At 39.5% G+C, this 23,321-nt stretch overlaps 1 protein-coding gene and 1 long non-coding RNA gene across 5 annotated transcripts in view; one reads left to right on the top strand and one right to left on the bottom strand.

Annotated features, from left to right (window-relative positions):
• myom3 (myomesin 3) overlaps positions 1–23,321 on the top strand; it is a 94,507-nt gene that overhangs the window by 10,324 nt on the left and 60,862 nt on the right. For 2 of the 3 annotated variants that reach the window (XM_026183599.1, XM_026183598.1), the window contains exons 2-5: positions 7,931–8,057; positions 15,280–15,384; positions 20,815–20,968; positions 21,328–21,485. In XM_026183599.1, coding sequence (XP_026039384.1) covers positions 7,951–8,057; positions 15,280–15,384; positions 20,815–20,968; positions 21,328–21,485 — 524 coding nt within the window. In that variant the 5' untranslated portion in view covers positions 7,931–7,950. Of the gene's footprint in view, positions 1–5,029; positions 5,262–7,930; positions 8,058–15,279; positions 15,385–20,814; positions 20,969–21,327; positions 21,486–23,321 lie in introns of those variants that run through there. The other variant, XM_026183597.1, reaches the window with a different exon arrangement.
• The window catches only part of LOC113031483 (uncharacterized), a 38,970-nt gene that overhangs the window by 6,783 nt on the left and 8,866 nt on the right, over positions 1–23,321 (bottom strand). The window contains exons 1-2 of one of the 2 annotated variants that reach the window (XR_003273743.1): positions 7,893–7,954; positions 998–1,053 (exon numbers count right to left, since the gene is read on the bottom strand). This is a non-coding gene — a long non-coding RNA (uncharacterized LOC113031483). Of the gene's footprint in view, positions 1–997; positions 1,054–7,892; positions 7,955–23,321 lie in introns of those variants that run through there. The other variant, XR_003273744.1, reaches the window with a different exon arrangement.

Below are 23,321 nucleotides of genomic sequence, written 5' to 3'. Positions count from 1 at the left end.
ATATGAGTTCTTGTGAGTCATAAGAATAGTAATACGTAGATTAGGCTTAAAAAGTGCTTTGAGTGCTCAGGTAGAGTAGAAAAGAACAGAGGTAGCAAAAGTACAGACTTTCTTTACTTAAGTAGAAGTACAGACACCTGAGTTAAAAATACTCCATTAAAAGTTGACGTATGTTTTTACTCAAGTAAAAGTGAAAAAGTACAGGCTCTGAAATGCAATCAAAGTAAGAAAGTAAGAGTAGCTCCTTGAAGGAGAATCCTACTAATAATTTTTATACAAAGGTAAATGAACCTTGTGCTATACTAATATTAGATTTACACAACTGAATTCAAAACGATGTCAACAGTTTTAAAAGCTATGATGTCTGATGTCCACCCCCTATTCTGACACTATACTGTTTATACTGTCTTTACACTAAGACCGTATGAAGCTGCAATTCAGTAAATTAATCTAAGGCTCATCCGCTTCAATGCAAATTCATCTCTGCATTTGATGTAAACCCAACTCTGACCATTTGCATTTTAAAAAGCAGCTCTTACCTTTAAATATAACCTCTCTACTTCCTCCCCTGTGTGTCTGTCTTCCTACAGCTGTCTCACAGCAGCTGGACCTTTAGCTAGCAGCACACTCAGCAACAAACTGCACACAAACAGTTTGTGTGTTTGCTGATGTTTGTTAAGCTGATAGAAACGTTGAAATTGAAATTACCTGCTACTTAAAATTGTTACTAGCTTCATGCTCACTCCTCTTCTGTGGAGCTAGCTAAATGCTAAAGTACTTCAAGCACGTCCTACAGTCACCAGGAGCTTCCTGCCCACTTTAACTCCCGAACATAAACACTATAGACGAAGCTAAAGTATGAAAATGTAAGGAGTAAAAAGTACTGTTTTTTTATGTAGGAAGTAAAAGTAAAAAGTTGAGAAAAAAAAAAAAAAGGAAAAAGAAAGAAATACTCGAGCAAAGTACAGATACCTGAAAATTTCAAAAGTCCACTTACCATTTAACACCAACTTGAAAGCACCGATCATCAGTCAGCTCTTGTAAGTTGTCAGTCTGTTGAGAGGCAGTAAAGGAAGGTGATACGCCGTCATTAATCTCTCTCTCAGCTTTTCATACACTAAACTGCTTCACCAATCAGCTAAAGCAAGACCTGCAGACCTCTTTATTAGATCTGGGTGGCAATTCAGAAGAGCTAAAAGCTAAACAAGCTTTATTTAGCATTAATAAACTACCTACTTAATGCCAACTAGTAAATATAAAGGGGAGACGATCATCTTTTGGCTCTGTGGTGACAAGCCTTTTTAAAAGTAAAGATACATCCAACAACAACATGACTGACAACAACTGGCGTCCTTTTTCCTGCCATCCTCTTGTAGAGGGCACCTACATCTCGTCAAGACCATGTCATTTAATAAATAGAAGTCTGCATGTAATTGGAACCAATCACTTCGCCCCCTTCCTTTCCTCTCTTGCATTCTAATGATCTCGTAATGGGCCCTTGATTAGAAAAAGGCATGGAAACAGCTGTCAAGGCAGGCCAGGAAATGATGGATCATCCTGCAGACTTTGGTGTCCATTAAGTTCTATTCTGGGCCTGATCACCACTGGGGGAGAAGATAGCAAAGAAAGTTTAGTAATATTTAGTTTCCCAGTGGAACAACACTCACTAAAGTCTTGAAACTGATACCAAATTAATTTTGAGCACTGGGAAGAACATTCAGTCTGAACCTAACAGTGTCGTGCATTTTTGCACATTGCCTCTTGTCAGCATGGTGTGTAATGTGTCTAAACTTCTCATTACTAAGCCCGGCATACTATGCTATTTGCTCAAGGGCGCAAAAGGTAAATATGATGACACAAACTGATGGTATCACATGGCGATGGGAGATATTCAGTTAAATGAGATTAAATGCATTAAAAACCGAGTAATTCATCATATGTTATCAGAAAATAATAACATGACATTGTTGCTTATCAAAACATGAACAACCCCACATGAAAAAATGTAATGCCATGCAGGAAATGTCTCGTATCCTTTCATATTCTTGCCTCTGGCTCAGGTCACGCCAGATTTACTGTAAGCATGAACTGCAAAATAAGGAAAGAAATACCTGGCCTCCAGGATTGGCGTATGCTAGAACTTTCTCTGATATGAGGTTTTAGAGTCTTACTCAAAAAAGTTCCCAAGTCCAACTGAAAACACTGCCTAATAATAACTAGAGACAACACTGTGATTCAGTCACACAAACCACATCCACCTTTTATTTTAATGTCAACTGCACACCTGTAAAGTGTCTGCTTGTGATGAGGTACCTGTTGACAAAGGCCGATGACTCACCACCAAGCCGAGTATCACATCCTTCTTAGAGGACTCAAGACGGATCATGTATCTGTGACAAGAAGCTGATCTATTTAGTTGTATTCTCTGTTAGTTGGTGCTTGCAGTAACTTTTTTAGCAGCAGTAGAGAGCAAGGAGTCTGCAGTTTCAAGGCATTTCACAAGTGTCATGCCTAGTATCTTATTCTCTCCAAGTCTTCTACTGTGATCAGATAAGTCAAGAAATTTGGGTTATTTTAATCTATTGTTGCGTTCAGGTTGTCAGTTGTTGGGAAGTTGTTTGAGTTTTCGCTCTTATTGTAGGTTCTTATCAATTATTGTCTTTAAATCAGTTAATACAGCTTCTCCTAATTTTCCTTTTGCCACCACTGATCCATATAAAATATTCTGGACCAGTCAGAAGAAACAGCTTGGATATAACAGTTCTCGTCAATGCAACCTCTCGCTTTGTGAGCTTCAGATGAAATGATATGATTTCCATGAGCCCCCCCCCTGAATTTGGGCTTTTATTCGTACTTCAAAGAAGTAAAAGTATAGTCCAAGCATGAATTGTGAATAAGCATTAATGATTAATAACACATAAGTCATTTTGAAAGTGCTGCAAATATTTATTTCCTCTTGGCTTCCCGTACATGTTTAACCTGGCACGTGTAGTAATTGAATGTAATTGACTGTACTGTATGTTCCCAGAGCTATTACTCTGGGAACATGCAAACAAACTGATCTGCATAAGTGGCCTAAATAAATTAGGCACTAAACAGACAGAAGCTGCTCCCATCGAGCTTTTGAGCATGACAGCACTTCAGCAATTTTGTAACAAACGTGCTAAATCATTCATGCCTCTCTGAGGATCCAAGAAAACACGTTAAAGGCCTCTTCTTTGTTCTGCAGTTATGGTAAAAATATAAGACGGCACTGACATTAGATGGTCCTGGTGAACCTTAAAGCTGAGGACTCCTTCAGAGAAAGAGGAACTAATAAAGATGGCCCTCAGCTGCTTTGTCTCAGCAGTTATTCTTAGTCAGACGGTCACTGCTCATGTATGTATGAGAAAAGAAAGCCTGGCAACCTGAGCTTGTATTGTGCACTGATATTCCAGAGGCAGGTGTGGCAACTAAAAGCTTATAAATAACTCCTCAACCTTTTATACACTGCTATGGCCTTAAACGATGAATGCTTTGAGTCTCTGTGAGTCAAATGACCACTAGACACAAGAAAATCTTGTACCACTTATAGTAAAATGTCAATTTCCTTTAAATTGTTTGCAGATTTAATGTCCAAAAAGTGGAATTCAGTCAAGTTTATGTTTCCAGAGATAAAAAGTTTTGAGAGCAACATGAATAGACACAGTTCCAATAAACTCTTGGGAATACAGTGCCATATTTAATGAGACGAAACAGTGGCGAAGACAACAAACGAAAGGCAGGAAAGAATGTGAAAAAAAGTCGTGCTGCAGAGGATCAACTCGAAGTCAAATCATGAAAGGAAACTTCTGGAAAGTTTGAAACTATGATATCCAGTGTTTACTGAACTAATTACTAAAGCCAGCCACAAAAACACAATCCTGTGTAACAGGTTTCAAATTAGTTTCGTCCTTGAACGTGTTATCATTCTCCAAGTAGCAAAACAAAAGACTAAAAGGAGATTAAAAGTACACATACACCCACAGATAAGGTGACTATATGTACAAGTATTCCTGTGAGCCAAAAGTTCAGGATTCGGACTGCTTTGGTTAAGTTTCAAACTTTTTTTTTTCAACTCTTGGCCCTGTCTGATGTCATTGCAAGCAGATACCACTAATATGGTCATCTCTGTGAACACTGACTGGGTAGCCAATCAGAGGAAAGCTGATTTAAAACATTTTACTTTAAACAGATTGCAAACTGAGGGGCTAGAAAGTATAAGTGAAGCTACTCTAGTACATTAATCATCAGAGGGCCATAAATGTTACTGCCGTTTATGCTAAGCTATTGAGGATGTGTGTAAATTATGAAATGCTGGTGACAATTATTAGGGTTCATCCTGTGGGCATCATCATCATTATTTTCTGAACCAAAAGTCATTGCAATCCTTTTAACAGTAGAAAGATTTTGCTCTGTATTCACGAGCAATCACACAGGAAGCCTGCATTATACCAACTGCTTTCTTTTAAAAACAGACTAACTGGTCATACTGTTAATGTGACAGATTGTTTCCTTTTCAAATACTACTTATTATTTTTTGCTTTTGTTTTCAACTATCATGTCTTTCTTCCTCGCTTTCTCCCGTTCTCTTTGGATCTTCCTTCTCTCACCATGGGCATCTACCTCCCCAGTGCTTTAGCCTTTAATTTTCTAACATTTGTACCCAGGTGGAACAGTGCTGAGAGGGCTGAAATAAATATATATTTCTTTTAGTGGCAGTTTGTAGTATTACCACAGCCAGTTGTTCTCCTGAGGCCGTTCCAGCTGTTACTTTCAGCTGTTGGGGTTTCATTGTACAGGGAGCTATTGTCTCATCTTTTAGCTGCTTGTACACAAAGATCTTTCTAAATCGATCTGGCAGTGTGTGTGTGTGTGTGTGTGTGTGTGTGTGTGTGTGTGTGTGTGTGTGTGTGTGTGTGTGTGTGTGTGTGTGTGTGTGTGTGTGTACACACGTTTCAGTATACACAGGGGTGTCATTGGTCTATATTTACCAACTTAAGAATGAGACAGCATTGTGTTGTCGACATACTTGGCAGTGAAGGACACAGAGTTCAGGGTCACCCTGATTACTCAAGAGACATAGAGAGAGTGAGGTACAGTAGATGAAGACAGACAGACAGTCAAAGGCAATAAAGAGAGGTGAGACACTAAGACTGAAAAGCATCTTCAAGGAGTGAGACAGGGAGACAAAAGGAAGTGGAATATATTCGTCCTACAGATCTTTGGCAACAAGAGAAACTGTGAGTGGGATTTCCATTTCCTCAGCCACTAGCTAGATCTAACACAAATAGCAAGCAAGGCTTTTTTTGCTGTTCATCAGTTGCTGAGGAATTAGAGTACCTAATAGTACTAAGCCTGAGTAAAATGCATGCACTGTACCTCTACAGTACATTTGCATATAGCAGCTAATTGCTAGTGTTTTTGCTTTGTCAAAAAGGTTTCCCTTCTCTTCTTGTTTCTCTTGAAAATGTTTGCTCGCTTCTTCTGCTAGCTGAACTTCTTAATTGTCTTGTCTTTTGATGGCCTTAGTGGATGTAGCTTTTTAATTACTCTCCTGGGAGACCACAAGTCAAGCTCCTGATGTATTTGTATAATTTCTTTCCCGTCAATGTTTAAAACAGTGAATCATTTACCTTGTTTTGTCTCAGGTTGATAGATTTTTATTATTAACATCAGACCTAGAAAATGAGCTCTCACATTACTCCAGAGACTTTAAAAAAATTGCACGGTGCATAGAAATAGAGCCACTTTGCTTTATCTGCTTTCCCTCCAGGGGCCTGGGGATCCAGGCTTCCCCATGGAGATTGATCAATTCCAATGTGCTAGAGGTTGACCTACTATCCTCTGTGTTCAAACAAACCTCTCCCCTTGGGCAGCAGTGAGACGCATAAAAACTAAAATAAAATAAAGTAAAGCAGCAAGGGAATCAGCTGACCTGCAAGCATATTAGCCTGTTCCCCAAACCTCTTCCACAATGCAATTGAAGGAGATGAGAAGAAATAACACACTGCGCTTGTTTATATTGCTAACACAGGTGGCTGCTATTGGGAATGGGTGAATGAAGCTATCATTCAGGCACGACCTGATTCTGTTTGTTGGGTGCGTTCTGCACTCACCTCCCCAGAGCAAACACATGATTAATGATGGACAGGGTGTGTGCAACACCATGGCCAACTGAGGCTCAGTTGCTGAAAAAAAGGGGGTGATTCACTATAACACACCATTTCAACATGTCACAACACAGTAGGCTGGACAGTGAACAACACACAAAAAAATTGTAGGTTTTCACTTTTCTTTAGCTTTCTTTTCTATTTTACCAATTTATAGGTTAACCCAATAACTAAAGCTTCAATTTTCAGTTAGAGGCCCAGTAGAAACCCCAGTCGCTGGGGGAAAATGATCATTCCCTGGCCGGTTTGCAAGTGATTTTGGACGTTGCCAAATTGGGTGGAGCACCAAGAAAACCTCTTGCTAGCAGATCTCCATGGTCAACTGCAGTTTGCATAAAAGGTACTAACTTGTCTGCAAGATGTCAGGGCTTCGCAGTGTGGAGAGAAGGAAGAGAGGACCCAAACGTAGGATTTATGAAGGATAAGGACAGTGTTTATTACAAAGGCAGGATGAACGGAATATAACAGACTGAAACTGACTGATTGACTGAATGGCTGGCTGGCTGGCTAACTGAACTGGAAAAACACACATGCAGAATTGTCGGCAGCAATGACAAGACAATGAACTGGAGGAAAGTAAGGACTTAAATGCACAGGAGTGATGATGATGAGAGACAGGTGAGAACACAGCTGAACTGAATCTGACTAATCACACACAGGAAGTGGAACAGAACATAATGGACACAGGGCAAACGTAAAAGATAAAATGTGAAAACTAAACAGTGGCAAAATTCAAAACTGAAAACGCTGGGTCATCGACCCAGGAACCCTGACACAAGAACCTGCAAACTAACCTCAGAGCTGTAGTGAAATTACAAAAAAGTGTGGCCAAAAACAAGAAAATAGAGAACGTTCACCTTCAAAGTAAAAGTTGTGTCACAAAACATTTCAAAAGGCAAACAGTCTTCGTTTCCAGTTTGCATTACAAGGGTAACAACCACTTAGTGAGTAGCTGGTGAATGTCTGCAGACAAGTCAGCGACTTCTTCAGCACAGTTTATCTCTTTGAAAGCAATGTCACCTAGCAACAGTAAAAAACCTCCAGCAACCACTTGCCAGCTGGTTGGGGAATATATGTTTCTCCGTAGCAACCACAGGTTGCTAGACAGTCGCCATTCAGTCTCTAGACCTGTACGACAAGAGCCTATGATAATCAGCAGCTTAATGAAAAAAAAAGTAGTTCGAGCAGTATTTCAAATGTTTTTGTAAAGCTACATATTAAAATGCTTAATCGGTTTTGATGTATTAAATGGATTCTGAACAGTTTCCTTTCCTCTCTGAAGTGTATCATTGACATATTGGATTGAAGCCCCTTTATCGAAGTAGTATTGGGTGTTTGATAACCTCTTTTGATTGCTGTAGATTTAGAAATATAATTATTATTATTTTCACCTTGTTCGTTGTTTGTAGTCACTTCAATATAATATCATAAGAGATTTAAGCACTACGACAAATATTCTATATACAATTAAAACTTAGGGCTGATTATTCCCATTATAAATCTATTGCTTTTGAAAAGCTTAAAGCACACAGATAAAGGTGTTTACTGTAAACATATGCATAATCGTGCAACTAATCTGAACTCAATTTCAAACCCAGCTTCAGGTTGCTGATTACTAATACAGATACCCTCATGGCTAAGGCTACAGTGCCTTTAGTGCTCGACTGACTCCTATTGACAATCACATTGCCTCCTACACACCTCTGCATGCTCACTCGTAGCTTCCCCTCCACTCCCAGGTGCCGGTTGGGGCGTTACCATGGAAACCAGGATGGTGATGCATCGAGAGCAGGAGGAGCAGTCGTCCCAGATGTCTCACAGCATGCAGCTGTCCTCCCAGATCAAGAAGAGGACCTTCACGTCAAGGTGCAAACAGACACACAGTGATAGCAACATCACTGCATGCCATTTATAATGAATTAATTTGATAATATTTATCTTCATTTTAACAAAATTCGGGAAATGCCACAACCAAAGAGGAACTAAGGTATTATCTTTGACATCAGATCCAATTTATTCTTTTCTGCCAAAGGCTTTCTTTGTTGCCCAAAACCTATAAAAATCTCAACAAGCTACACTAAGTGGCATGTTCCTTCATCTCGCTAATAAACACAGGAACCTCTTTATATCGTGTTATGTGTGGTATGTGTTCTCCGCTTTTCTCTGCAACTATTCTTTCGATTTACTTCAAACTTGGCAGGTGTATTGCTGGGGGCTCACAAAAATGCAGTGTTAAGCTTGAAGTCTGTCAGATCAGAACTTCTGATAATTTTGCTCGAAATCGCTTTCTGTTACACTTCTAAAACAACTAGTTGCCTAGGGTGTTTAGGGAACATCGACACCTCGTCCCCCAAGGAAAAAAAAAATCTGAAACAACGGCTCTCACCAAAACAGGTCTGTTTCTGGTGATTATTTGACTGTTCAGTAACTGTTTCTTTTAGCATTGCTCTGTGCATAATTTCATATGATTTATTTTCCATTTTTAGTACTTAAATAGAAAATACAGGCTTAGTGAGGTCAAAACATTATAATCAAGAGTTGGTTTTGTCTTTTCATGGGGTTTGCTAACAGCACAGATAAGGAGGAATAATCTTTTACCCTTTCATTTAAAAACCACTACTTATCAATATAATGAACTAAACGCACTCAAACATGTGGCCTTTACATGGATTTACTGTCATCAGTGATCAATAAGTACTGCATACACATGAAATTCACTTCATTAGATGCATCTGTTCAACTGATTATTATTGCAAATATCATATGGACGCAACTCGCTGGATTTAGGCCTGGAAACATGGTCAAGACCTGGTGAAAGTCAAACAAAAGATTATAATGTGGAAGAAAGATGATGTAAGTAACTCTGAATGTGGCGTGATTGTTGATGCCAGAAAGGCTGATCTGAGTATTGGTAAATGGCCTGTATTTGTATAGCGCTTTACTTAGTCCCTAAGGATTTCAAAGTGCTTTACACTACATTCAGTCATTCACCCATTCACACATCATACTGGTGATGGCAAGCTACATTGTAGTCACAGCTGCCCTGGGGTGCACTGACAGAGGCGAGGCTGCTAGACACTGGCGCCACCGGGCCCTCTGACCACCACCAGTAGGTAACGAGTGAAGTGTTTTGCCCAAGGACGTAATGACCGGGACTGTCCGAGCCGGGGCTCGAACGGGCAGCCTTCCGATTACAAGACGAACTGCCAACTCTTGAGCTATGATCGTCCCATTTTAGATTTTAGAAACTGCTGATCTACTTGGGATGTTCCCACACAACCATCTCTACAGTTTGCAGTGAACGATTTAAAAAAGAGGAAATATTCAGGGTGGGGTTGGTTGCAGAGGTGTTTTTGTACACATTGTTTAAATACTAAACAATGTGTTAGCGTTTACCACAGTTATCTCTTTATAACCACAGTGTACATTTTTGGATGGCTGCTTAGAGCAGGATAAGATGCCACGTCACAAAGCCCAGACCATCTCAAACCGGTTTCTTGATCATGACAATGAGCTCACTGTGCTCAAATGGCCTCCGCAGTCATCAGATCTCAATCCAGTAGAGCAGCTTTGGTGTGACGCTATCATGTCAAGCCAAATCTCAGAGGAATGTTTCCGGTACCTTGTTCACTCTATGACACAAAGACCGAAAGCAGTTATGAAGGCCAGCACTAGCTACTTTACAGTACTTTTGTTTACTATACAGGATCTAAGTTAAACTCCTCTTAACTCTGGGACACCTCAGAGTCTAAAAAGTGGCTTAAAAGAAGCTCCGTAATTACTCTCACAGTAACAGCTTGAGGGAATACAAAAACAGAAAACTGATAAGCATAATGTTTGTGTTGTCATATCATGAAGACTTCTGTTCAAACTCAAATTTCACAAGCAAAACTCTAGAAATAACTAGTTCTGTTTTACTTTATGTGCAGTATTGTTTATTGCACGTTTATTTTTAAATGAAAGAGACAATTTAAACAAAAAGTACAATAGAAAATTCACTGCACTATAATAGGAAAGTGCAGCTTGAGGCTTTAAAATTGATGAAGCAAACTGATTAATATTTGAAAAAGGTGGAACTGTCTCGCACCATACGCAGCTTTCTGTATAGTATTAAAAAGAAATAAACAGGATATAGGATTAACAGATTGAGCAACTTGTTAAGATGAGGACTCCTTGCAGCTTTACTGATAACAGAGGACATCCGTATGCATCTTTGTTATAAAACAAATGTATCCTTTATGTAAATTTCATTTTTAGTACTGATTCACTACATGGTTCAATGACACATTCAATCAAAAAACGACCTCAACACATGCACACAAGCAAACAGTTTTATATTTCAGTCTTTTCTACCAGAAGTCCCTTTGACATTGTACTACAGCCGGTTTTAAAGGCTAAAGTTAAACATAAACTCTTGATCATATGATAAGCAGACAACAGCGGGATGAGCTAACGGATAAATTAAGACACCTGTGTGTACAGATGCATCAGTTCAGCTACTTTGTGGTTAGCATGAAAATTACCTGAAGCAGGAAATGAATAGCTTTCAGTTAACCTGCTACACAAACATCTAAAAACAATCTCAAGGTCCAAGGCTGACTTTCAGTCTAACCCATGAACACCCAGTCCATCATATTTGATAAATATAGTTTTATTTTTGAGACGTCTACAACTATGTGATTTTTTTTTCTCCTGAAAAACCTAAAAACCATTTTAAAGCAAATTCAAGACGTAGCAAATATGATACAAATGAAAGCTATATATGGAAATGAACATTTTATAAATAAAATTGTCAGTGGTTTATTAAACTCTAAAGTTTCAAAAAAATTAAATTAAAAGGTTAAAGTTTAACCGACTATAAACATGTCATGTGTAATGATTAGATTGCAAGTCTGGTTCATTGTTATTTGCCTCATTTTAATTTTCTCAAAAGGTTTTTTTTATAACTTTTTTTTGTTTCTTTTCATTTGGCTGCCCACACTCACATGCAGCAGGCCTATCCATTTACACTATGGCAGAACACAAATGAAAGCAGGCACACAGGTACAAGTCAACATATACTCATACTCTCAAGCCAAATTTGCCTTCATTTTCATGCACCCCTCTTGCTGTAGTGAGTTATTAAATTAGGCTAACCTGTGGGTCTACAATCTCCATTGCAGAATAAAGGGAACTGGCCAATTTTTCTCCTCGGGGAAGTTGAAAATAAGCAATTATTCCATCTAGCTTAGTTCAGCTGAACTTAGAGGTCATGTCTCCTTTTGTTTAAAAGAAGAAGCATGAGAGGGAGCAGGTGCATTGGTGAAATTTATACTTAGAACATGCTCGTGGGAGCACACTCAAATTTATCTTCATGTTAGATTGAGCAAAGTGGCCTCTGGGTAGGTTTAGCCAACACCAGAGAAGGGAACGGTTTTCTCTACAGTGGTTTCATTTTTTGTATTTGTAGAATAGCACAAAACAGTCTTTGTACAGTATGTTGACATGCATGAAACAGCGATAACAGAACGTCCAGTTCCATCAAGTTTCCCTCTTTTTTATTTCCTCCTTCCAGTTACACCAAGTTAATATTTTGAGGAAGCCCACTGTTTGTAAACACAAACGAACAACCACTCTCTTTCAACCAACAGCAGTGGCATGACATTTTTGGCCTGCATGGATTACTGCATGCATTTGGAAGTTCCTGTTTATATGTGCCCTCATGTATACATATATCTATACACACACACACACACACACACACACACACACACACACACACACACACACACACACACACATATATATATGTACTACCCAGCCACACACAACATTATTCAGTGGTACACACATTCAATGGGAGCCCAAACAATAGAAAGAAAATACAATTATAGGAAAGCAAAAGCAGAAGTTGTTCTCTCAGCACCGTGAAATGGGGAAATTTCCCAGATTACAAACAAAAGAAAAAGAGAAGTCACGTCAATTTGCATTGCCATTTGTAAGATGACTTGTTGAAAGCAATGCTTGAGGCTAGATGTTAACAGCAACGGTCGGGGTTTGTGTGACGCAGGTGGATAAAAATACAGTTCTGGCATCACATTTGAGATTTTGAGATTTTTATTTATTACAGTGGGACTCTGTGGTAAAGTAACGTACACTACTTCACAGGAAGAATAAGAGCAGCAGCTTTTTAATTAACAGGAATCCAAAAAAGCTAATGCATATTCCTAAAAACAAAAAGAAAAGGTTTTCATTACATAAGAAAAACAAGGGAAGCCTTCGCACTTATAAAATAGCCTCTCACTGAGGTTGCAATTATTCTAAAAGAGTAAGCCTCGTCTTCAGATAAGGAAAAAACTCAAATTTGTGCTTCTCGTGTTACAAATGTGCTATTCAGTTTCACAACTGCAACAACAACAAAAGCCTCTTTCCTTCCATGGTGGTGCACATACTGTGGATAACGTCGACTCAGTTTTATGTTGGAAATTCAGACAGAGTTTGTGGTGCAGTGTAGGCTCAGAAATGTACATATCTGCATAACTGGGCAAAAGTCTTTTCTTTACTAGAAAAACGGGAAGTAGGTGCAGCGGTTTACTGAAACATGGAAAACATAAAAGGCAAAAACAGAATTTTTTCAGTGATGTGCGGGAAAATCACTATTTGTTATGAACACCTTCTTTCGTCGACACAGCCTGAACTCTTGCAATGCTTTCTTGTAACTTCTTTCTCGAAGTCTGTAGGTGTAGTTCTCCATGGATCTTGGTGGATGCTTCAACGCTACATTTTGGATTTTGACTAACTTTTGTTCCATTCTCTTGCAAGATGACCCCACCCTGTTTCAATAATATTGAGGTTCAGGAAGGCCAATTTCTCAGGTCCTGTTTTGATTGGGGTTTTTATTTTTCTTATTTTTTAAGGACACTACCTTCAGATGCTGGTCATCTACCGTAGATAGGTTTTTCAGGCCTACCGCTTTTTCTTTTGTCCTCCACATATTCAGGTTCCTCAATTTTTACAGACATACTGCACAGGCTGCTGAGATCTGTTAAGTCAGCGGTCCCCAACCCCCGGGCCGCGAGAGTTGAGGCTCAGGTGTGAAATGTATGGTTTTCAGGGTTTTTATCGGTTTTCAGCGTTAGTTTGTTATCGTTTTTATCGTTTACTCGGTTTTCCTGGGTCTTTTCACGTGTGTTAGGAATAAATCTTCTTTTTTTCTGTACCGGTACTAGTTTTATTTTGTTGTATTTATCCGCGACACCTTAAAGGCCGGTCCGTGAAAATATTGTCGGGCATAAACCGGTCCGTGGTGCAACAAAGGTTGGGGACTGCTGTGTTAAGTCATCAGCTAATAGACAAAAATACTATTTTATCTGTAAAATTAGGTTATTTTTTGGGATATTTTATAGAGTCAACTAAAGAATTTGGAAACAAGTTAGGCTAGGTAATGATGATCGGTTTTGCCTAAAGACACGATTTGAAATTGGCTTAAAATTTGCTACGTTGTCTGTTATATAGAGACAGCTAAAAGGAGTGAAACAAAAATGAGTGAAAAGCATCCAGTGTCTAAAGAAGGCTTTTGAAAAAATGTAAGAAAGACTAAGGACTTATTGTAAAAGACCGTGTTAGAAAAAAATATATATAAATAATTCTTGAAAGCAAAATATAAACAAATGGGGGGGTTGGTGGAGTAGTATATGATGAAGCGATAACTAGGCGGTAACTAGGAGAAGTGTTGGCAGTGCATCAATATTTACACTCTCCTGTATGTGACCAGTGACTGCAGTTTATGTTTAGTTCATCTGGTATATTCCCCCTCACTAAATGTAGCTCAAACAGCCAAACCATCACCTGAATCAAACATACTGTAGAGCCTGAAGTTTTACTGTTCACTATAGTGGCCAGTAAAACTTTCAAATGGCTGTGACCGTGTCATAAACAATCCAATAAACTCGCCTATACATTTGCATGAGCTTAACGTCACCAACCGCAGTTCCTCTTGATGACAAACACAATAATAACATGTGTTTGTACACCAGTGAGGAAAAGGGGAACACTGACAGAGCAGAAGCAGCAGCTGATTGCAGTTATGACATTTCTCACACTCGAGGAGAAAAGAGGTCGTATGCTGCTCTGCTCGAATGGCTATATTAGGGTTTTCAAACCCCACATGGGATGAAGTTAGTTGAATAATCGCATAAAGCACAAGGCTACAATTCTGCAAACACTGCACATTTTACTGCCCACAGACAAGAACCTGAAGACACGACTGTTTCAGCCCTACCACTGTGTTTAATATCCTGTTTTTAGCTCGTATCCCATTGCTACAGGGTCATAGCTAAAATTAAAATATGTTTTAACAAAGCAGTATTTTGTATTTCCCATTTAAAATAGTAACGAATCCAATTTAGCAGCTTGCACAGTAATACTACTGACAACACAGGAGTAGTATAAACTGAATAGTGACAAACATGCTACACCATCCTATGAACCACGCTTTGGGTTTACCCCAGAGCTGCAGAGTGACAGAGGGTATATTAGTGTGACAAACATTACAGAGGATGTGTTTCAAAGAAGTTCTGCCTGTGATGGATTTATTTTCTTTGCAATTTCCTTTGTCTTGTTTGATTTTTGGTTTGCCATTGTTTACTTCGCTACATCTTCACAACAGGAACCAGAAAAGATGCATAAAAGTTGTTTTCTTAACTGAGATAAGAGTTGCCTGCTTTAAAGTGAATCCCTGGAGCGCCTGAATAAATGAACCCTCATGTACTTTGTATTTGCCTACATTAACCGAAGCACTCTCTGATGCACGGCCTCCTGTGCTTCTCAGCTAGAGGATATTAGAGGCAGTGCTGCTTTCTAGTGGCAGAGGAGAATAATGGCCTGATGAACAACAGATTGGATATTGTATCATAATCCGTGACAAAGTTAATAGGCGTGCTAATATCCTTCTATCAGCAGAATAGATAACTGTGAAGGATGACAAGGGAAGATATCTATTTTGTAATCTGTCACCTTTGTGTGTCGTTTGATGATTTGCGCATGTTAATCATGCTTTGTTTTATTTATTTTATTTTTTTTGTCCTCCACAACACTTTGGATGTCACAGCGATGAGGAGGCCTCCTATTCAGGTGTCTTTCCTATCATACCCGGTGATGTCATGTCAGTCAAAGAGGTCCTCGACATGGACAACTTCCCTCGGCACAGAACATGGTGAGGCACAAAACAGCTCACAGATCATCTTCATACAGATGTAATTTGTTGAAAAATACTTTTACATTTAAATTATGTTTTAATTTAAATTTGAAATCCTTGCATTTACATTTTAATAATTGTGGATGAACTACTAGACAAGAATGTCTTTATTGAAACGTGTTAATTCTAGTGTCGTAAATATTCAATACTTCCATAAGACGAGTCAAGCTCAGTGAAATGTGTCCTGGGAATTTCAATGGATATCTATCAACAAATGCATATCACCTTGCAGGACGATGCAGTCAATTCATCCTCTTTTTAAAAAAAAAAAACAATAACATCCTTGAGGTTCAAAAATGGGACTCAAAAGCATAGAAAGTGAGAGCAACCACATGATCCTTTAAATAGTCCTAGTAGCAGAGGCTCACAAAAACCAGAAGCCTGCATCTGCAAGTCTTGATGCGGGGATTTCTAACGCAGGATGAATCTTCAGTGCATGAAAAAAAGGGCAGCAACCATGGACGAGTCTCTTCACACTGTCAACAAGGCTCCACTTTTTTTTTTTTCCTGAGGACTTCCTTCCTGGATGATCTGTTTATGTCATAAAACCCCTGCCTCTCCGTCACTATCCATGCTCTCTCTCCAGTTTATTTGAGGAAGAAGAGTGGGTCAACTTCCACTGACGCTTTGCCCTGCGAGCTAATACAGCACAAGAGCTTTTCTGTCAATAGAGAATCTCAGTAAACGACGGAAATCAGGGTTTTTTCCCTCGTTCTCGTCAGTCTATAAAAGGCCAGCTGGGTCCCTTCATTTGCTGGCTGATGTCATGGACCAAATAAGCAATAACTATTCAACTGCAGTCATGCAGAAGAAGGATATTAGATATGTTTGTATTTTTGTGGTTATAGATAGAAGCAGGGGAGTCTCACATCCTGTGGAGGGATGTAGAGCACAAAGCACTGTTTTATTTGTTAGTCCATAAAACTCTTTTGTTTTTGCTATTTAATTATAATAAATATTTGTTTCCCCATTTATTTAATGTTCATGAAACCCTTCATCACACAAATGCATGAAACTGTAACCAGGATCAAGACTGATGGGATACCACTGATAAACATCAACTACCGCCACGCTCAAATGACAGCTAATCTAAGATAGGAGTCAGCCGATACTGATGATTGTCTGATAAACTCAAGCTATCGAACATCTTCATTTTTGACTCTGGTTCATTTACAGAGAGTGGGGCAGTGGTTAGCCTTATAGCAAGAAAGCCCTTGGCTTGAATGTGATGGCCTGTGTAGTTTACATGTTCTGCTGTGCCTGCACGAGTACTCCTGGGGGCCCTTGACTTCCTCTCATAGTCCAAACACATGGGTGCTGAGTTAAATAGTGATTATAAGTTGACCACAGGTATGAAAGTGAGGGCAAATGGCCGACTGTTTCTCCGCGCTAGCTCTCCAATAAAATGATGACCTACCCAGTTACTCACTTAACTACCTATGTAGTTAACATCTACAGACTACTGCAGATTAAACCTACTAGTTTGGTTTTTAATTTAAAAGATATTGAATTTTTTTAATCACTTTATGACTCTGAGTATAAGGACTTTGCAAACAGTCTGTGAAAGTAAAGAAACATAAATAAATAAAAAAGGTCTTTTTTTCCACTTATAGAACATATACCACCTACATAGTGCTCTCCTGTCTGGTGCAGTCAGGTCCATTGATAACAGCCTATCTTTGCAGCATCTTTGCAGCAGACGGTTTGGTTTTCAAACAAGTGAAGAGTGAAGGCAGTCTGCCAAAAGGAGCATGAGGTTTTAAAGAAAAAAGGCCTCCATGTGCTCAAGAGGGAATTATAAAACTGGTTTGTGGGTCAATTTGAAAGACATGTTGGTTAATTGTGTTGGACTTCATATACGAAGCAAAAGAATAAATATTCTGGTACTCAAGCTGGACTTTTTTTTTTTTTTGCCAGAACACATGGTCTTTAACTTAGTAAGTGAATCAGAATATAAGAGGATTTTGCTGATGACATGTATGAACTCTTTTTCTTTCTAAGTGTCATACGGTCATGTTGCCAGGACAGGATTACTGCTCGGCTGTCATATCTAAAAGTAATCCCAGAATAGAGAGGTTTAGGTCACAGAGAACACACGCTGAGGGATTGTTGCCTCTAGTGACTTGATTTGCTTTACTAAAATCCCTCTTCTGCTCTAGGGGCACCTTGTCCTGTCTGGGTCACGTAGTGTCTGTGTTGCAAGTCAATAGCACTTTCAAATTTAAAGGCTTAGCAGCAGCCAGTTTCCTGTTCTCCAGTCTATCCACAACCTGATTACACTCTTGTGTCAAAAAGGATTTGACATCGCTAGTGTAGACTTCATCATAAGTGCTAAAAATAAAAGATATTTCCTTCTTCAGGCCATGAAAGGAAGCTCTGGCTGGCAAGTGGCCGAAAAAAGTAAATAGACAGATGAACAGAGGTCACAACGAGTATTAAAGTAGCAGATTAGAAATAGTAGAAGACAGTTGCCAAGTAGCAAGAGTGAAAAGAGGGGAAGTCATCGAGGGTGAAATCACACCCTCTTGAAAGACAAAACACAACTGAAAGTAATGAGCCTCAGCTGCAATGATGTAGTCCTGCCAACTTAGCATCTCATTATGTCCCCTCTTCCATATCACCACGACAACCCTCCTATCTCATCAACCAGTGACTATCCATCCACAAACATGCTCAGCTAATGCCGCAGTTTTGTGTCACCTTCAGATTTTAAGACCCAAACCCTACCGCGCAAATTTGCAAGGTCGACTCCCTCTGAAGTGCATCTTCAAACTTCCTTTCTCCTCAGATGTGCTCAGATGAACACAGTGTAGTTGGATAGTTTAGGATGGAGGCTGGAAAAAGCTGAAGATGACTGACCTCTACGGGCCAAAAACGAAACGATGGAAGGATGAAGCTGAAAGCTCTTGAGAACTGGCACACTATTTCCAGACCTCTGCTTTAGCGTTTGCAAGATGGGGGAGCTTAACATTCGATTTGATTTGTGCGGAAACAAATGTGCTAGATCATTCTGTGCTGGCAACTACATGTTCCTATCAGATTCACGTAATGGTCTCTCCAGTATCTTCCCCACATAGGTAAGAAATAAATTATGCAGCTGACTCATGCATGCCCAGTTTGTCTTGGCAAGAACGTTTTTCCTTTTCTTTGCAGAGACAGGAAAGGTTTTGGAGAAATAATAAACCCATAAACCTCTTCATGCCCACTGACTCGATGTGATCCAGTGGTTCATTCCACTCTAGGCTTAAATCTGAACCCACAGAGATTAAAAGCACCAACACACTTTGCTAAACAAGCCGGTGGCAAAAAATACTAAAAACTGTGTTTTTAGGCACATGGGATTGTTAGTGTGTGTTTGCACATATTTATTTGCCCGTTTAATCAAGAAGTTTGCGCATTTAACTGAAAGATCTCGGCCATTTACCGAGCGATTCATGCTCTAGCAAAAAAGCTCAGAACTGCTCGTGTGAATATTTAAGAGTCTTTCTCTCTGCTGTGGCAAATAATTAAGCCCTGGGGTCTGTCAGTCAAAAAATGCTTCAAGATGCACATCCACTCTACCATGATGAGAGAGGAGTATTCATAATAACTATAATTACATGATAGCATGTTTCAGTATGTATATATCTATTCAAATGGATTAACTGGATGTACAGAGGAGATGTATACATATTCATACCGTCAATATGTCATGCAAACGTGCATGGGCTACCAGTAAGGCTTCATTAATTTTTTAAGAGGTGTCTGGTTTGTTTAACAGCTTACAAGGAGATCAGAGCACAGGTTCAAGAGCTGAGAGCTGGTGGGGATTAACTTTGTAACTTCACAAACACTTAGATTAACACAAAAGAAGAGACTAATCAAAAGCAAGCCTTGATCCTCTTCTGCTAGTAACGCAAGTTTTCCTACTTAGTGTGTCACCTTTTTGCCCTGAAAAAAAAAAAAAAAAAACCAAAACATTAAATTTGCTTCTTCTGACTGAATATACTATCACAACTGCCTTGCATCTCCATGACAACCAGCCCGATGAAAGGCAAGTCAAGGATGTGACACGGCCGACGACACAGTGTCGCTTTGAACTGTCCACACCTGAAGGATTCCTGAAGAGGTGTTCGTCAGGGTAGAAGCGTTGCATCGTTTTTACAGTGATGTGAATCAGCAGTGGCAGCCGGGCTTGATGTACAACTCATAAATACCGACGCCTCAAAGCCTTTGAACGTGTGCGAGAAGCGTGCTATATGAAATGACAGAAAGCTACAAATTGAGCAGTGAACTAATGACCTCATCAAGGAGCGTTTGAGAAGACAATCTGACGAATATCATAAAACTAGCATTTGACTGTAAATGAAGTGGGACACACTGAAATTGTATTATGGCCCTCTTAAAGTGAAAAAGAAACGCTATTTGGATTCTCTCAAAAGGTAAAGCCATCTATTGCAAAACATGTTTAAAATTTTACCTGCAATTCACGTTTCTGCTGTTACCTCTGATGAATGCTAGGTGTTTTTTTAACATGCTACTCACACCAACAGCACAAACACCTTTGGGAGGTCCAGTTCAGTGAATCTAATTAATGTAGGTGAAGCTTAGCAGACAGGCACCAGCTACATCTCCCTGTGTCAGCATAACTATTGGTCACAGTGCACAAGCCTCAACAGCATCCAAAAGAGAGCTGTAAAAAAAGTATGTAGCTAACAACTTTGGAGCTTTAATGAGAGAAAATTGTTTTTGAAAATTCACTTTTTAAGCAGAATGATCTAAATCATCCTTGGTAAGGACAACCCAGACAGAAAACTCTGTCCACTGCAGTCGAAGTTTGCCTTGGGATTAATTACCCCAGCCTGGAGAGAGAAACACCTACAGAAACTACAGTAATATTAGACCTAAATCTGTTGATCTATTGGATGATTCGAGTTAGTGAGACAACCAAAATGGCAATCTGGCACCTCCTAGTGCAGGGGTGGGCCATTAATTTCCCCAAGAGGCCACACAAGCGACTTGGACTGTTGTGGACTACATCAAGAGGCCACATTAGCATAACTGGTACTCCAAACCAGTCCCAGTGACCCTTTGAGAAAATTAATTGCTCACTACTGTCCTACTGAATGCCCAAACAAGGACACAAGTAGAGTTAATGTAGGCAATAAAGTAAAAAAACAAAGATTTTTTAAAAAAAACCCATCTGGGACCTAGCATGGCATATATAACACATCAAAGCCTGCAGAGGTTATAAAGAAGCTACTGCAGGATGGAGCAATGTAGTAGTAGTGTTGTTTCTTTTCAACAACATTCACAATACTATACTCGGGACAAATCATCCAACATTATGAAACAGCAAATAAATAACCACCAAACAAATTTAAATTACTTCATGGTTTACACCAACAGGGAAATCCTAAAAGAAACCATGGCTGCTGATGAAGAGTATGAGAGAGAGCAGTGGACAATGTTTGGGAATGAGGCGGAGAGGGTGGAAATCGATGTGATCAGGAACCAGCAGTTGTTACGCACTCGTGTTAACAAGATAGCTCTTCGCAAACAGGTACAGTCAAGTATTTGTCTTAAGAATCCCATTATTTTATTCATCAAAAGACTACAAAACTGTTTAGATATTAGCATTTCTGGAGAAAAAGTGCCACAGTTTGTCCACCTTAAATAAATACCGCTTTTCTGATTGGTAGATAACAACCAGAATATTTTTCAGAAAGGTTCCCTCTTGATTACTGTTCCTAATTTTAATATATAATTTTCCATCCTTCCTTGGTCCTCCCGCTTGTTTTAATGACAGCCAAAGCACAGAGACTTGCTATATTTAAAAAATACAGTGTGTTTATCTACAATAAATATTTATAGACATGTTTTCCTTCCATGGATAAATTCACCACTCTGTCTGTACCTCAGGCAGAAATGAAGGCATCTGCCCACATGAGGTACCTGGAGCAACTGAGTCAGAAGGTCCCAGACTTTCCAATCCCTCTGAGGGCTCACACTGTCTGGGAAGGCATGAGTGTGAAACTCTCCTGCACTGTCCAGGGCTGTCCAACCCCAAAGGTGACATGGTGAGTACCCTCATCTCTTTCTACTACTGCATTCTTTATGCTAAAAATGTGCAGTTTCCCCACAAAAATCACAGGACCATGGGCAAAGTTGCATCCTGTGGTGTTAACCTATGATGTCACTTGTCTAGTTTTGTAGATATGCTGTAGAAATGTTTACACTCTCTTGAATATAATACAACCAGATGTGCCTTGCCTTGTGGAGCTGTAAGGGCCAAAAACTACAACTGAAAAATCCAGGAGCATCGCTCTTCCTACAAAATCATGACCAACTTAAGAAAAATAAATACCAATATAAAAATAACAAACCACAAAACTTGTTCTAAGCATTTTACTTGAGAAACTACTTTTTTATACTGTTAACATTATAAATGAACAGTAAGTAAGTTTAATTGCCATAAAACTTGTTCTAATGGCCAGCAAGATGCGACTACTTGGGTTTAAATGAAGAAGCCAGATTGTTTAAAAGTCTGAGGAAAACAGCCCTTTAGCTTTCTTGATGTGTGAACTCGACATTTTGCTGCTGAATTCAGAGACACTGTCACTGATTTCAAATTTCACTGAACGCAACATGATGCTTATTTAATAAATTACGGTTCCCATTACAGTCACTGAGGAGGAAAAAGCAGGGTATGCTTTACGGTGGGTCGACCCTGTAATTGACTACTCTGTGAGCATGCAGTATCCTTCAACTTGGAAAATCCACCCTTTTTAGAAACAGACACACATCACATACATAGCTGGTCTCTGTCTATAACACAAGGTGCAATATCCTTGGGAAATGGGTTCCTATCCTCTGGTCTAGCCATACATATCGATATCTGCATTTGTTCCAGCTGATAAATGAACATTTTAAAAGTAAAGAAGAGACAGGAGAAACATTCGTCAGCATAGCTGGTTCACCATTGAACACTCTGAAACTTCCAGCACAGCAGCTAGAGGACATAAAGAGGAATCCACAATTTGTTATTGTAAAATGTGTATATTTTGAACTGCATTGTCATGTTATCTCATAAATAACTACATATAATAAATATAAGGAATAAGGAAGTCTGTTTATGCTTTAGGTGTTTATGTGTCACGTGTGTTTATGTTATTCACAGCAAATTTTCATGCTGTGAATCATAGTCTAAGGAGCTTGGAAAGAAAAGCGTCTGGACTTCTTTAAGTTGCTTGAAGACGTTTCACCTCTTATCCGAGAAGCTTCTTCAGTTCTAAGGTCAAATGGTGGAGAGTCCCAGATTTAAACCCAGTGGGAGTTTCCCCCCCAAAGAGGGACAAAGGACCCCCTGATGATCCTCTACCTAATCACATGAGCCAAGGTGTGAAAACGGGTGTGGGTCACAATCAGCCAGAGTTTCGGGTGAGTTCATTGTGAAACCTAGCCCCACCCTATCATGTGATTTCCTGAGATCAGATGGCCCAGGATGTGAGTGGGCGTTAAGGCGTCTGGGACGGGATCTCAAAACTGGATTATAGATGGCAGACAGTTGGTGTCGTAAACCAACGCCTCTGTTCAAAGATGGTCGCTCACAGTGGACATAGATGGCTTCTTTCACTCCTCTTTCAAACCATCTGTCCTCTCTGTCCAAAATGTGAACATTGGTAGTGACCTTTGTCCTTTAGATGCAGATGGACTGCTGAGTCTTGTCCTGTGGAGGTGGCTCTTCTATGTTGTGCCATGCGCTTGTGAAGAGGCTGTTTGGTCTCTCCAATGTAGAAGTCTGGGCATTCCTTGCTGCACTGTACAGCATACACCACATTGTTAAGTTTGTGTTTAAGAGTTTTGTCTTTCGGGTGAACCAGTTTTTGTCTGAGTGTGTTGCTGGGTCTGAAGTA

The sequence above is a fragment of the Astatotilapia calliptera genome, chromosome 11 (genome assembly GCF_900246225.1).
Source record: "Astatotilapia calliptera chromosome 11, fAstCal1.2, whole genome shotgun sequence".
In the NCBI taxonomy this organism is placed as follows: domain Eukaryota; kingdom Metazoa; phylum Chordata; class Actinopteri; order Cichliformes; family Cichlidae; genus Astatotilapia; species Astatotilapia calliptera.
Note: the sequence above shows the minus strand (reverse complement) of the source record. Positions and strands in the feature narration are given on the sequence as shown.